The sequence below is a fragment of the Gymnoscopelus braueri genome, assembly GCF_963280865.1.
Source record: "Gymnoscopelus braueri genome assembly, chromosome: 5".
Classification (NCBI taxonomy): Eukaryota; Metazoa; Chordata; class Actinopteri; order Myctophiformes; family Myctophidae; genus Gymnoscopelus; species Gymnoscopelus braueri.
The window spans coordinates 45,659,069-45,673,445 of NC_137606.1; the positions used below are offsets into that span (position 1 = coordinate 45,659,069).

General features: G+C 41.4%; 1 protein-coding gene across 1 annotated transcript; it reads right to left on the minus strand.

The window, feature by feature from the left end:
* Positions 1 to 6,590: 6,590 nt before the first annotated feature.
* Positions 6,591 to 14,056, minus strand: LOC308085933 (uncharacterized protein; the record flags this gene model as incomplete). Its single annotated transcript, XM_080429248.1, has 5 exons — positions 14,051 to 14,056; positions 12,016 to 12,117; positions 8,062 to 8,144; positions 7,104 to 7,186; positions 6,591 to 6,815 (listed from the first exon to the last, which is right to left on the minus strand). Exons 2-5 carry the CDS (start codon positions 12,099 to 12,101, stop codon positions 6,591 to 6,593), a joined length of 477 nt encoding a protein of 158 aa, XP_080285374.1. The 5' UTR covers positions 12,102 to 12,117; positions 14,051 to 14,056.
* Positions 14,057 to 14,377: the final 321 nt, after the last annotated feature.

Genomic DNA, 14,377 nt, shown 5'->3' on the forward strand with positions numbered 1-14,377 from the left:
TCAGAACATAATAAGGCCAACACATATCTATTCTGTGTGTGTGTGTGTGTGTGTGTGTGTGTGTGTGTGTGTGTGTGTGTGTGTGTGTGTGTGTGTGTGTGTGTGTGTGTGTGTGTGTGTGTGTGTGTGTGTGTGTGTGTGTGTGTGTGTGTGTGTGTGTGTGTGTGTGTGTGTGTGTGTGTGTGTGTGTGTGTGTGTGTGTGTGTGTGTGTGTGTGTGTGTGTGTGTGTGTGTGTGTGTGTGTGTGTGTGTGTGTGTGTGTGTGTGTGCGTGCGTGCGTGCGTGCGCGTCTGTCCCGGGAATAACTCGGGCACATCAGCATGTGTGTCGCAGATGACCTAGGAGTGGACTGGTGGTTGTCCATAATAAAAAAAAAGAAAGAATGTCAGTATCTGTCTGCGGGTCAGTGGAGGTCACACCGAATTTCTATGTCTGTGCGTGTGTGTGGGGCCGGGTGTAAGCATTGGCTTCCCTGATTGGCCAACCCAACCCATCGACTTCACGGATTGGTCAAGCTTTGGGTTGCCAAACGTGGCATGGCATTCTCAGTCAGTGGTACCTCACTGGGTACCGGGAGTCATACACCCTTGCAGGCCACACACACACACACCCTTGCAGCCCACACACACACACACACACACACACACACACACACACACACACACACACACACACACACACACACACACACACACACACACACACACACACACACTCACACACACACACAGTCACACACACACACACACACACACACACACACACAGAATCCACAATAATTAAAGTGGAAAAAATTGGCACTCCAAAATAAACATTTGAACTTGGTCTAATGAAGGCCTCGTGCCGAAACGTGTCAGATTACAAATGGTAAACTGAGACATGTCTTGCACAATTCTGTATGTTTTGTTAGCTGAGCACCAACAGCCAAGGAAGGCACACAGAGGAAGCACACCTGCTCCAGCTTTAGACACACACACACGCACAGATTTGTGCAATATACAGTACAGACGGATAAATGTAAACGAACACACAATCCCTGCTAATCTGGTTTCCCTGAGTACAGGTGTACACATGAGGACAGTCACACTCCTTGCTACTTGGTGCGGTGCAGTGGTATGAGTCCAGTCTGTCTGAGGACAGTGTTAACAGCAGGGATGAGACGTGTGCTGTAGTCTAGCAGTCGGCCATCATACATCAGCTCATCTGCTGTCAAATCGGTCTTCACTGAAGCTCTAGAGAAAAGATAGAACATAGCTACACATCACAATAAACTCTCTGGGCCCTATTTTAACGGCAAAACTTTGCGCCATGGCGCATGGTCTTAACTTGCGCGTTAGTCGCAGCGAGATGCATTGCGACCAACGTCTGGCCAGCTGCTTTTAACTTGAAGTGTAAGATCATTTGGTATATATGTTAGAGGGAAATTGGCATTCCAGGGAAATTGAAAGGGGAGCGCTTGTTTTCACCGCCCCCCAGGCAATTCTGTAAAACCAACGCTAGAGGGCAATGCAAGCCAGACATGAGCCCCACACCACACACGCACATATGTACACGCGCACAAACGAGCACGCACACACGCATGCGCACACGCACACGCGCGCGCACACACGCGAACAGCCTTATTCCATGCATTTGAAGCACAAGGGGGCGGGGCTGGCGGGCTATGTTAGTGCAGTGAGTGGCAGTTGGGGCAAACCATTGAGGGGCAAACGCAGTCCCCACAACATCATTTACGATTCTGTGCCTATCGGTACATAACTCGGACGGCGCTTAGTCGACTAGCAGCCCATCGGCCGGTCGGCGCGGGCACGCACGCCTGGAGGCGCTCGGGCGCGCCTCCTCGGCCTCAAGGTCTGCTGAGTCGGCGCGCCTCCGTCATGGTCCAAAACTATACTTTATCGGCGAAAAAAAGTAGTCCGCGGTTGTTTGAAAAAGTAACGTCCCAAGCGGGAGTCAAACCCAGACTTCCAGTTGGAGTGGATGGGGAGTCCAATGATTATCGAAGTGCGCCACTGAAGCCAGTGTTGAAATTGCTATGTTGTTGTTGTCTTAGTCGTCCTCGCATCAAAGCCCCGCCTCGCAGCCCCGCGCCTAAAAACAAGCGGTCCCCTTTCAATTTCCCTGGAATGCCAATTTCCCTGTGACATATAGACAACACGGGCACAAGGAGAGAAATTAACAGCTGTATCGGGGGGACGTTGCCAAATGCACCTTACACTTAAGCGGCATTGCGCCGGGCGGAGGATAGGGCCTATCTAACTTCTATGCAGCCCCATGCAGTCTACCTTATGAGACACCACTTCTTTCTGCGCAATTGGTCTTCACATACTGTAATTCACACTGTGAAGTACATTCATATGCCAAACACAGTCACACATACAAACCCACCAATCCATCTCCCTTACCTAGTATGGTACATCTTAGCCATGTTGTCCTCGACCCGAATACAACCCCTCTTAGAGTACAGCAATCCGTGGACGGTGGTGCTGAACACAGCCCGGGGGTTGACAATGATCTTAACGTTGTGGAATGGGTAATCGTTCGGGGGTTCATGGTACAGGTGAGCCAGGATGTTGACCCCGGATACTCCCTGCCACTCTGGGCAGCAGCCGTCGTGACGCTGATGAGGAAGTCGGGAGGTGGGAGGAGGAGGCGAGGCGACGACAGTGGTAGGAAACACGTTGTTCTCAAACATGTAGCCCAAGTCAGAACCATATTTCTGCTCCAGTAGTGGAAGGAGCTCTGGCCAACTGGTGACAGATCATTTGTTATATGTTCAGTCTCTATATATAGTCTTGTTCAGTATCTGTCTACCTGACTGTCGTCTGTGTGTCTGTTTGCAAACATGTCATCCGAAGTAAGTGCGGTCTCCACTATTCCAATTGGAGAGAGAATTTGTTTCGTTAAAGGAATTTTGCAAATACTTTACGTGAATCCTGTTGTTCAGTAGTGAGGAGAATATGTCAAAATCAAAAATGACACTTGTGTTATGTGTTGAAAGCTTGCACTGGTAAAGCATTGCCTGCTCATCAAAACTCATTTGCATTATTTTCATAGCGTAGGGCCATAGGGCGTAAAAAATAATTCCTTGTGCCAGACTAGATTTGTGTTTTCTTCTTAACATACTTTTTACCACTACTCTACTACTACACTAGTGTTTTGTCTAAAACTCACACAATTTAGTAAACATAATCTCTTCATGTGATATATCAGCTTCCATATTCCATTCTGATTGTCTAGGACTGAGTTCCAAAATGTTCAGACCCTGTAGGCAACCTGGCCTGGCGGAGACCTGTGCTTTTCTATATAGGAAATCAAAATCAATATGCTGCTGTGAAAGATTAGAAACTCCAATTCATTGTATAAGTTATTTTTTTTTTTAATATTACAAGCTATGCTTCCTTGCTTGGAAGCCTAATACCCCTATTGGGATAATTCAATTGGAGAGCACTCGTGCACATCCAGACTCCAGCCCCTATTAGACTAATGGATGATAATTATATTAAGAGAAACATAACCTCCTTAATCTAGTTTTAATTTGATAAGAAGGTTATGATATTGTTCTATGCCTATAAGGCTGACTTATGTTGTTGATGTTCAGCCTTTGTCACGTGGCATGTTATATTTTTATTTTCTCTATTTCTAATACTTATAAACGAGTACAAGCATGTCCACATGTCCATGGGAGAGGCACAGTAGAAAAACCTCACAACTGGAAGTGAGGTAACGTATATTGTCAGGTAAAGGTTATTTAGCTTTTCTTTCTCTGCTGCATTGTAATCTTCCCTGAGTATAGTGGTGATTGCAGAGGAGCTTGCGGTTTCGCAATTAACATTTCTATCACCAATATACCATTAGCCATAAGACACAATAATGTTTCTGTAATGTATTAATAACTTACTTCTTAATACACCCACCCGAACCCTTGATATTTTCTAGTAGTTTTACCAGAACCTTTCCGAATCATGGGTTGTGGGTTGACATCACTTGAGGCCACTATTAGCTGCTAGTGCAGGTGGTGTTGTGTTGATGCGATGTGATTTTGTGACTTAAATTAATTTGACGTGTGATTTTGTGACCTGTTTTGCCGTAGCAATGAGAGTGAATGGAAAATGCTATCTGGTTCCTCTATCACAGAGAACGCCATCAACAGGTAAAAATGCTGTAAAAAACTCAATAATTTGATTTGTTTGAGTCTGTCTGAATTGGTCAGTTAGTTATATGCTATTATAATGATGGAAATGGATACAAATTTCACAGAGATATACCTGTCCACTTGTTGCGGCAGTATGAGCTCATCTATATCGTGCAACGCGATGTACTGTGTCTGGTACATGTATCTGTAGACGCAATCATTCAGAGCAGGAATCTGGCCATAGTAATGCATCTGACCAGGACTGAGTTCAGGCAGCCAGCTAGCAGACATATTCAGATGACTGGGCATGGACCAAGGAATCACCTCTACCAGACCTTGGAGGGAGGCAATGAAATACAATTTTGTTAACTTACACAGTGATAGGACAAGACGCGCACACTCACACGCACACACGCGAGCGCGCACACACACACGCACACACACACACACACACACACACCACCGTCCACGGATTGCTGACCACACACAATCATCTACCTGTGTGTGTGTAGTAGTCCAGAATCCTCTTTGTATCTGGGCTACAGCTGGTCTTGTAGATGACCACTCTGGTCACCCCCAGTAGCCTAAACATCTCCATAGTCTGGACCAGCTGAAAGGTTCACCACAAATAGTACTTTAAATGACTCGCAAATAATGTTTCTCAAACCACAACTTTGACTATACAGAATATGCTGGGTGACGCAAGACCAGTACCTGCAGTGCATTGGTGAAATTAAACATGGTTGAGAGGCAAACTGTGAAGTTGTGAGGAAAGGAGTCGCTTCGCGTCTGCTGGTTCAACACATCCAGAAACACTGGCTGCTGCTCCTCACCTTACAGACCAAAACAAGACACACAACCATCTATAGTGCATGGTCTAAAGCAGTGGTTCTCAACCTTTTCAGGCCGTGACCCCCTGAAATAATCATATTTGAACTGGGGACCCCTCACCCTGACAAGCACTTGGAATGTAGGAGTTGAGGCATTACATTTAGTGGAACACGGTTCCACAGATAAATATGGCCTCACAGTTTTTATAGTATAGTTTGTTGATTACTTTTGATGCAGTAATGGTATTTTTTTCTCTTTTTTTCAAAGTCCTTAAATTGACACTTCACTGTCCCACCCACAGGTTGAGAACCACTGATCTAAAGTATATGGCGCAAATGCATTTGGACGTGTCCAATTCCACTTTTGCTAGCTAAACTGCGAATAATCTGGGCGCAAAGTAATGCAGAAGGTGCAAAGGGGTAGTATTTAGTCTTGTACTGAAATAAATCATGTGTGTTTTGGGGCGTAACGTGAATCAACCCATTGAAACCTAATGCTCTTTCTAAAAAAACACATTCTAAAACGCATTTAAGTACATTTCTTCCTAAAACCTGAGGCTTTTCTGAAAAAAACGACAGAATTATCAACATTCAATATTATTTTTTTCAAATGGGACCTGATCCAGAAAAGTTTGAGAACCACTGATGTAACACACAAACATTGTGATTGTACGACCTACAGTGTTGTAAAGCGGGCTAGTCTGGCGCCACCATGAATCCGATTTTAAAAGAATTGGTGTGGAGTGACTTCCTTGACCAACTAGGCCACCTGCACGAGGTACTGATCAAGCAGTTTCAGGATTCACAGACGCACACATACAGTATATACTGCACAAACATAATTGCTGTCCCCGGCCAATGGCCTGGTGAAGATCATAATAGGTAAATTGTATACAAATGGAGCGTTAAAATGTTATTTGTTGCTAAGTTGTCACAGAAAAAACATTTCTTTCCACTTACCGAAGCTTGTACGGATTTTCTTTATGCTATGCAATTGTCCAGTTTCACAGCGCCATCTTTAAAGACTAATTTCTAATAAATAATATTTAATATTATTGTATTTTCAACTGAATAAAGTGTTGACATGCGTCAGGTTGACACTTTGTTCATTTGAAAATATGCAACTTTCATCAGCCAAAATTTGCTGGTGCTACCATCATTAGCATTTCAAAGGTTCATTCTAAACTGATGAAGTGCTCTGTCTCCTCTATAGGGCATAGCAGTGGCGGCCATTTTCTGGTTCCACTTCAAAATAGTCAATGCATTTTTCCGTTTGACATTTCCAAAAATATTTATATCAATTATTTTAAGCCTAGAATCAAGCCATCCAGGGTCCTGGTGAATCATGACCATAAAACTTTGATTCTGTGAAAACTTTTTTGAAAACGGCAAAACAAAGGGTATTTATTAAATATAGTATATCATATAATTAAATATAAAATAAAATAAATCACAGAAAAAAATGATTCACCAGGACCCTGGATGGCTTGATTCTAGGCTTAAATGAATTGATATCATTTTTTTTGGAAATGTCAATGGGAAAAATGCATTGACTATTTTGAAGTGGAACCAGAAAATGGCCGCCACTGCTATGGCCTATACTCTCTGTATATAGCATCCAACCATTAACTTCCTGTACCATCTGTGCCAATAGAAGTTACAGCGACATGAGAGGGGACCCCACAACCCCAAGGGTGGCGGCACAGGATATCCACTGTTCCGTACTCAAAGCCAAAGTGGTCTGAGTGAATCCAGCTGTCGCCCACGGAGGTTTGGCACTGTCCTTGGCATGAGAGGACGCAACGATAGGCCACTGCTTCTGTCCGTAGCGCTACAGCAATGACACGGACCTAAGAGGATGAGGGAGACAGGATTTAAGACGTGCCATGAAGGGCCACGGGAATGTAAGCTTTCATCCCAGCTAAACATTCAACCAGATTTAGCAGTCATCTAGATTCTAGATAGGTGATTATTAGTAATAATGAAAACCTGCACACTGAAGGCACACTACAGATTCAGTTAGCAGGTTTTTGAAAGATGACTGTATTTGCTTCAGATATGATTCATGATAGTATATTTTCATTTAATAAAAACAACTTATCAGATATAAATATTGATCTGCATATAAGTCAGCAAACCTTTTTTCTGAATGTTCGGTGCTCCATGTATGCCGACAGCAGCAGTGTATGCGTCCCATTGACCGCCACTAGGGGCACATTTTCTGCATGTCGGTGTGCACATTGAACAGCAGAGGGGAGGGAACATGTATGACATAATTTAGCTTTTAGTCTAATCTACAAGAAAGTTGCCATAGAGTATATGTGGCAAATAGACATTCCCTATAATTAATCTTTTTGAAACCTTTTCTTTCTCAGACATTAAAATACATTAAAGACGTTAAAATACCAATTTGTGTAGCCCCTTATAGACATCCCGCAATATTGTCGTGAAGAATATGCATTAATGCCAGATTTTATGCCATGTAAGCCAACCCTTATTTCTGCCCCTGCAGATGTCGTAGAAATGCTAGATAGCTGCAATGCAAGACTTACACAGCCCTGGCTAGGCAATGCAGCCTGGCAGAGATATGCAGTCCGCGGAGCGCCCCTTTCTAGTTAGTTATGTACAGGGCTAACAGAAAAGTTGCTTAAATTGTTTCTTTTTAGTTAAGAGGATGAGAGGATTGTAGATCTAATTAATTACTACTGTACTTTAAAACATAGTAGGCCTATGTGTATTTCAGAATGATAGGATGAGAGGGCTGTATATATTTCTTTGTTGATAAATTAGATCATATGAGGTTTCTCATGTTTCTGTAAGTATTGGTATAATTTTATGTTAAGTAACTGTAATTGACATGCCATATTTGTTTATGTTTTTTTATGTTTGAGTAAGTATGTTTCTGATCATGAATTAATTAAATTAATTGCTGTGCACTACCATGAGCATAACAAATAAAAAATGAAACTAGAAAAGTGTGCTCCCCCGATCACAGATCTCCGCCATGAAGCTGTTTGGCTGTGTCAGTTGGGGGTGCACCGTCGGAATGCGAGGAAGCTGGCACTGACCTATGAAACATAGAAATAAGGACATCACCTGGTTGTTGTGCAGCAGGTTCTGGAGGTAACTTGCACCTAGATCTGTAGTTCTGGCTCCAAAACCCAGCCTTTCCATCAGGGCTGTACAGTAGGTCCAATGAGAACATATCTGAATTAATTCTATTGTCTCTTTACGGCGTGGCCGAAGGACAAGCTATCTAAAACAGGCCTTGCCAGACATGTTAATATACCATACTGTATACGTAGCCCCTTTTATGCAGAGATCCTGCAATAGTGGCATAAAGAATGTCCAGCCTTAATGCCAGCTTTGCTTTTTTACAAAGAACATTGTGTAACATGGCAAGCCGCTGTTTTGGAATCAGAGGAGTGACGTGTACCACGACAGTGTCAGTTTCTAGTGTTACACTATGCTGTTTAAGATACTGTAGATGACCAGGGCCGTCTTAAGAAGTTGTAGCCTAGGGCTACGTATGACCAGGTTCAGTGCCCCCATTCCATCACCCAGATGGAAACGTAACAGTTTTCCAGATTAAAAAAAAAAGTCAGCATGCATCAGTCCTGTTTTCCAATCACATTCAATCACAAGTTGTCTACATTACATGTGACCAGTACAACTTATCATACACAATAATAATAAAACAATAATACAATGCAACCATCAATGAAGGAAATTGCACACAGCGTAGACGTTTCCAAATGACCCTTATTACATCACTGGGTTTTGAAACTGCTGAAGCACACAGGCCCATAGGGAGGGCCAAATGCTCGAAGCATACTTTTTTCTAGTTCTAGGAAATACCTGGTGAAGTACAAGTGAAGTGAAGTACAATATATGTGTCATTGCTTTTGGCTCTGCATCCTCTGATTCAGTTCTTGGTAGGAGAGCATGTCCCACCACTGGATACAGCGATGGAAGAAGTACTCCCATTTTTTACTTAAGTTCAAGTATCAATACCTGATTGCGAACGCGGAAGGAGGCGCGGCGAAGCCGCGCCTCCGACCAAGTGGAGCTTACTATGTAACCGTGCTCGGGTTGTGGGTGTGTGTCTCCGTGTGTGTCTCTGTGTGCGTGCACTGCCTCAGCCCTGTGTGCAGCCAAGTAAATGTCCAATATAGACGTACCATACATCAAATGAAAGGCCTTTGAAAACTGAACGCACCTGTCAAGGTTGCGTTTAAGCCCGCCCCTTCCCCCGGAAGCCACACCCCGGAGAATGTTCCTAAAAACTCCCCATTGAAACCCCATGTTAAATTAAAAGTGCCCGAATCGCTCCGAAACTTTTTCTACCCCCCCTAAGTGGGGGTCTACGAACAAATACTTCGGGCTCGGATTTTGGCTCCGCCCCCCGGAAGTGGGTGAAACAGCCACTTCAAACACTTTGTTGAATTGTTCAAAAACATTAAAAGTTTTTTTTTGGTGAATTTGTATTTTTGTAAGATGCTCCTTTTAACGCAGATTTTTTTTTGATTTTTTATATATTTTTTTATTGGTTACTTTTTTTTAGATGATTTCTTTTCATTATCATTTAATTTTGTTGGCGTTCGCTTCCCGCGTTCGCGCGTCTTACTTGTTGTAGAAATACTCTGTTACTCTGATAAGTAAAAGTTTGGTATTAAAAATGTACTTGAGTAAAAGTACAAAAGTATTGGCATTAGGCAGAAGGTCCCATTTTCACAAGTTTTCAAATGCATAAAAAGCTTTTGAAAATAGCAGATCTACAAGCTCACAACGCGTCACTTTGTGAGCTTGTTGATCGGCTATGTTCAAATTGCTACATTATATATATAGGTCTGAAGTGGTTTTGTAGTAATGATCAAAATGTACAAAGTAACTAGTAACTCCAGTTTTCAAATAATTGTAGTGGAGTAAAAGTACAATATTTGCCTTTGAGATGTAGTGGAGTAGAAGTAAAAGTACTGAAAATTATAATTCAATACTCCAGTAAAGCAAAAAATACCTCAAAATTGTACTTAAGTACAGTACTTGAGTAAATGTACTTAGTTACTTTACACCACTGACTGGATATGTCCCAACTGTTTACTATAGCCTACATATACGTTTTATTGCTACTAGTGTTGATGATGTCTTCTATATTATTGCATATTATCGTAGGTCTTTAAATGTCTCGATGAATTGAATACACAGGACCACAATGGAAACAAGCCCTTAGGGCTTTTTGTGTTATCCTTTTAGCACCATTGTGTAATCGTACCACTGTACTATTTGCATATACTATTTGTATAGTATGTGGTGTATTCTTGCTGTAAAGCACTTTGAGCTGCATTCCATGTCATGAAAGGTGCTATACAAATAAAGTTTGTTATTATTATTTGCAAACCGTTAATAAAGTATTCAATCAATCAATCCATCGAAGCCACTCTTCTGTGTTTCATTTCCTGTCTTTGAAAACAGCAGTGTTGTTCCTGGCCCTTTCTTCAGCTAAGTGTGAGTGATTGTATGTCTGTATTTAATGTAACCTACTGTAATCCTAATCCTATAACAAACAGCCGTGTAAAGCCCTTTGCTTCACATTGGGCCAAATACCCCTTTGATTGATTGATTAAATACTTTATTTAGCAGTTTGCAGAAAAAAAAGGCACATGAAAGTACAGTTCAAATACAAGGTCAACTAAATAGGATAAAAAGAAATCCAAGAAAGCCACCGGCTTGTTTCCCTGTGTGATATAAATGTCACGTTGATTGATCGAGGCTTTTAAAGTGCTAAAGTGCATGAAATAGACAAAAAGAGCATAGGAAAATATTATCTTGGCACACCCATGCTTTTCAAAACTGTATTTGTTTACACCCAGTTACACTGGACCAGCGGGGGTGAAGTGATTTAGTCTATTCAAGGATGCCAACTGCCAATTGATTCCTCCCAGTCCCCACACGCATTTCTGTGTCTGTTGTATCCTACTGACCCACCTACCAGGGAGGAGCCCCCACAGGGGGGACATAGAAGAGCCTTTGCCCTACTCCTACCGCCCAACCCTCCCTTCTGACAGGTGCCGCCCCAGCCCGTGGATTGTGTGCAGTGACAATTTTCACCCTCCCCGCCCAGCTTCCCTACCCCAAACATGGGGCCAATTGCGTTCGCGTAGAGTAGACGCTCGACAAAGCCGGATGTACCACGGTGGATTAGGGCTGTCAGAACGAATTTCACTATTCGAAAATAATTCGAATGTGAATTTTTTTTATAATATTCGAATGCTAAAATTGCCATTCGAATATAGAAAAATATATTTAATTAAAAAAATAAATAAAAAAAAATATTTCTTTTTTTTCCTGACCTACCAATGCGAAAACAAATGCTTTCATCATGTTTCTCCCTATAAACGTCACTTGTTTATAGTAACAGAGAAAGTTACGTTTTAAAAAGTAACGTTTAAAAAAATAATAATAATAATAAAAATAATTATAAATGATATAACATATTCGAAAATATTCGAATATTAAAAATAATAAAGCATTGAAATTTTAATGGGATTATAGAGGAGAACTGACAGCCCTACGGTGGATTCAAACCCACAACCTCCGTGGTGGTGGGCAGGCACTCGAGCGACGAATGTGCTCTTTAAATAGCAGGGAAATACTGCACTGGAAGCAGATAAGACCAACACGCCCATGGGCACACAGATGGGTATAAAGTAGTACAATGTGGGCACTGGGTGTGTTTTACACCGCTTTACATATGGCGCAAGATAGGACCATGCCCATATGTCTTGTTGTTTATACGGTTTTATCCTTTTCCTTTGTAAGTTCTTGGCAGAATGTTTACCTGTATACTGAGCTAATTAACCCGCTTAATTTAAAATGCCATTTTGAAGATTTGAACCAACAAAATACACATAATTTCATTGAGAATAGAATTTGTCATGTTAAAATATATAAAACTATGCAAAAATATAATTTCAACTAATTGATACATTGCAATTATGCTATATTGTAATTTGCAAATTTCACAAGATCAGACCAGCTGTGTGAGCCTACCTGTATGTCCAAAGCAGCAGGGCGAGACAGAGAAGGGGGATGACAGGACTCAGGTGCATGAACCGCTTACATTTCCTTAACATCATGACTGCTTCCTGGCAGCTGTCCCACATGCAGATGGAGATTTGATTAGTGATACTCAAACATTTTCATGTCAGGACCCCCAAAATGTGTATTTAGCCACAGGCCCCTATCTAAAAAGATGTTGTGCCTGCATAACAGGCCTACACAGTGATGTAAGCAACACAATTCAATTCAATTCAATCTTTATTTCAGACCCAGGGAGATCCATATCACAATTATACAACACAACACAATAAAATAACAGAAAATTAAAATGAAAAATAAAATGCAAATAGCCCACATTGTTCAGTTTCTGACATACAAACATGTACGCCAATGGTTCCACAGTCTAGATGAGAACCTGACAGAACTGCGTGTAGGGTCCGTTATGACAGCGACCATAATTTAGCAAAACGCATATCATGACGATTGAAAGGAGACTTTAAACTAGCGTCTGGAAGCATATAGTATTTATGACCATTTCTATTAAGGTAAGAAAATCTAGTCTAAAGTTTGTAAAAAACCCATCCGCTTACAATGAGAGAATATTCTTTCTGACACCTGCAGGGGTAAAACAGCGCCATACAGGCCATTCGTATGAACTGTCTCTCTTCCGTATCGGCTTCAGTGTAAATATGTCAGGCTGGCCCCTTGACTTGGAGGCATTAAAAACACTGGTTGCGTTTTTCCAGTCTATTCAGGCTTTTTGTGTAAGGTCCAGGAAGTTGCCCGCTTCCACGCAGCATACAGTATGTGATGCGATTTTGTCACGTATAGGAGTCTCAAACAAGGTTGTTTCTTACACTATATACGCAATTTTTTGTGAAATTACATATTTGCACGTGTGATTGTATGATCGTTTTCTTTCAAATGCGTGCAATAATTCAAATATTTCCCTTCTGGCAACACTGCATGAGCATCTGTCTCGAGCATTTATCTGCTTCAATTGGACATGGCGTATAGAACGCATAAAGGCATGTTGTGCGCGACACACGGAAAGACACGCAACACCATCAAACCACGCCATTCCCATTGAGAAGCATTTGCAGAATCCACCCTCATAGGTAGAATTAAAGTGCAGTGTGTGACCGTGCCCATACTGGAGCATTTCCAATTTTCAGTACTTTTACTTCTATTCCACTACATCTCAGAGGCAAATATTGTACTTTTACTCCACTACAATTATTTGAAAACTTTAGTTACTAGTTACTTTGTAGATTTTGATTATTATTACAAAACATACATTAACCACTTCAGCCCTATTATAGGGCTATATATATCGGCTATTTTCAAATGGCTGACATGTATATAGGGCCCCTATGTAGATGTCAGCCATTTGAGAATAGCCGATCTACAAGCTCACAATGCGTCGCGATGTGACGCATTGTGAGCAGTACAGTTTACCAATACTTTTGTACTTAAGTAAATTTTCATTCCGCACTTTTCTACATTGCAGCAGTATTGATACTTTTACTTAAGTAAAACATTGTAATACTTTTTACACCACTGCAAATGGGTTTTGGTTGTGGCTCCAACAACCAAAACCCATTTGTAGTGTTTTTTTGCTTTGTTCTTTTATTTGTCTCTGTGACTTTTTCCAAAATCCAAACATATCACTGTTGTGGCTCTGTTAGGTGATATCATATCACCTAACAGAGCCACAATCAAAACCCATTTGCAGTGTTTTTTTTGCTTTGTTCTTTTATTTGTCTCTGTGACTTTTTCCATGAACCAAACATATCACGATATGTTTGGATCATGGAAAAAGTCAGAGACAAATAAAAGAACAAAGCAAAAAAAAAAAGGCATGAAGACATTTTGTTGAATTCATGCCTGCATTATCTATTCCTACAAGTGCTAGGGTAGGATGAACAAAGCACAGAGAAAAGTAATGACAAAAATAACCAGATTCATGAATGTTACATTAATTCAATTTAAGCAAGACAGTAGGAAACCAACTGAATTCACTTACATTGCCTTTCAATGCTGCTCCATCTCTTTGGTGTTTTCAAAGGAAGGTGTAAGTTATAAAAAGAGTTAGTCCTGGGGCTGGTTCCATGAAGAATGAACTTCAAATCCTCATATACCTGGTTAACCGTACCGTATTATTAACAGAGATGAAGGTTAGGCTGCTCTGATGAAACGTTGCACGTTTGATGAAATAATCAAATTAACCTCTAGAAACTGCCTGCCTATTGCTGCCCTCTGGTGTGTACTGGGTCACCTGGTGCTTAAATTGACATTTTGAAGATTCGAGCCAAGAAAGTACCAGTAATATAATTTAGAAAATAATTTGCCA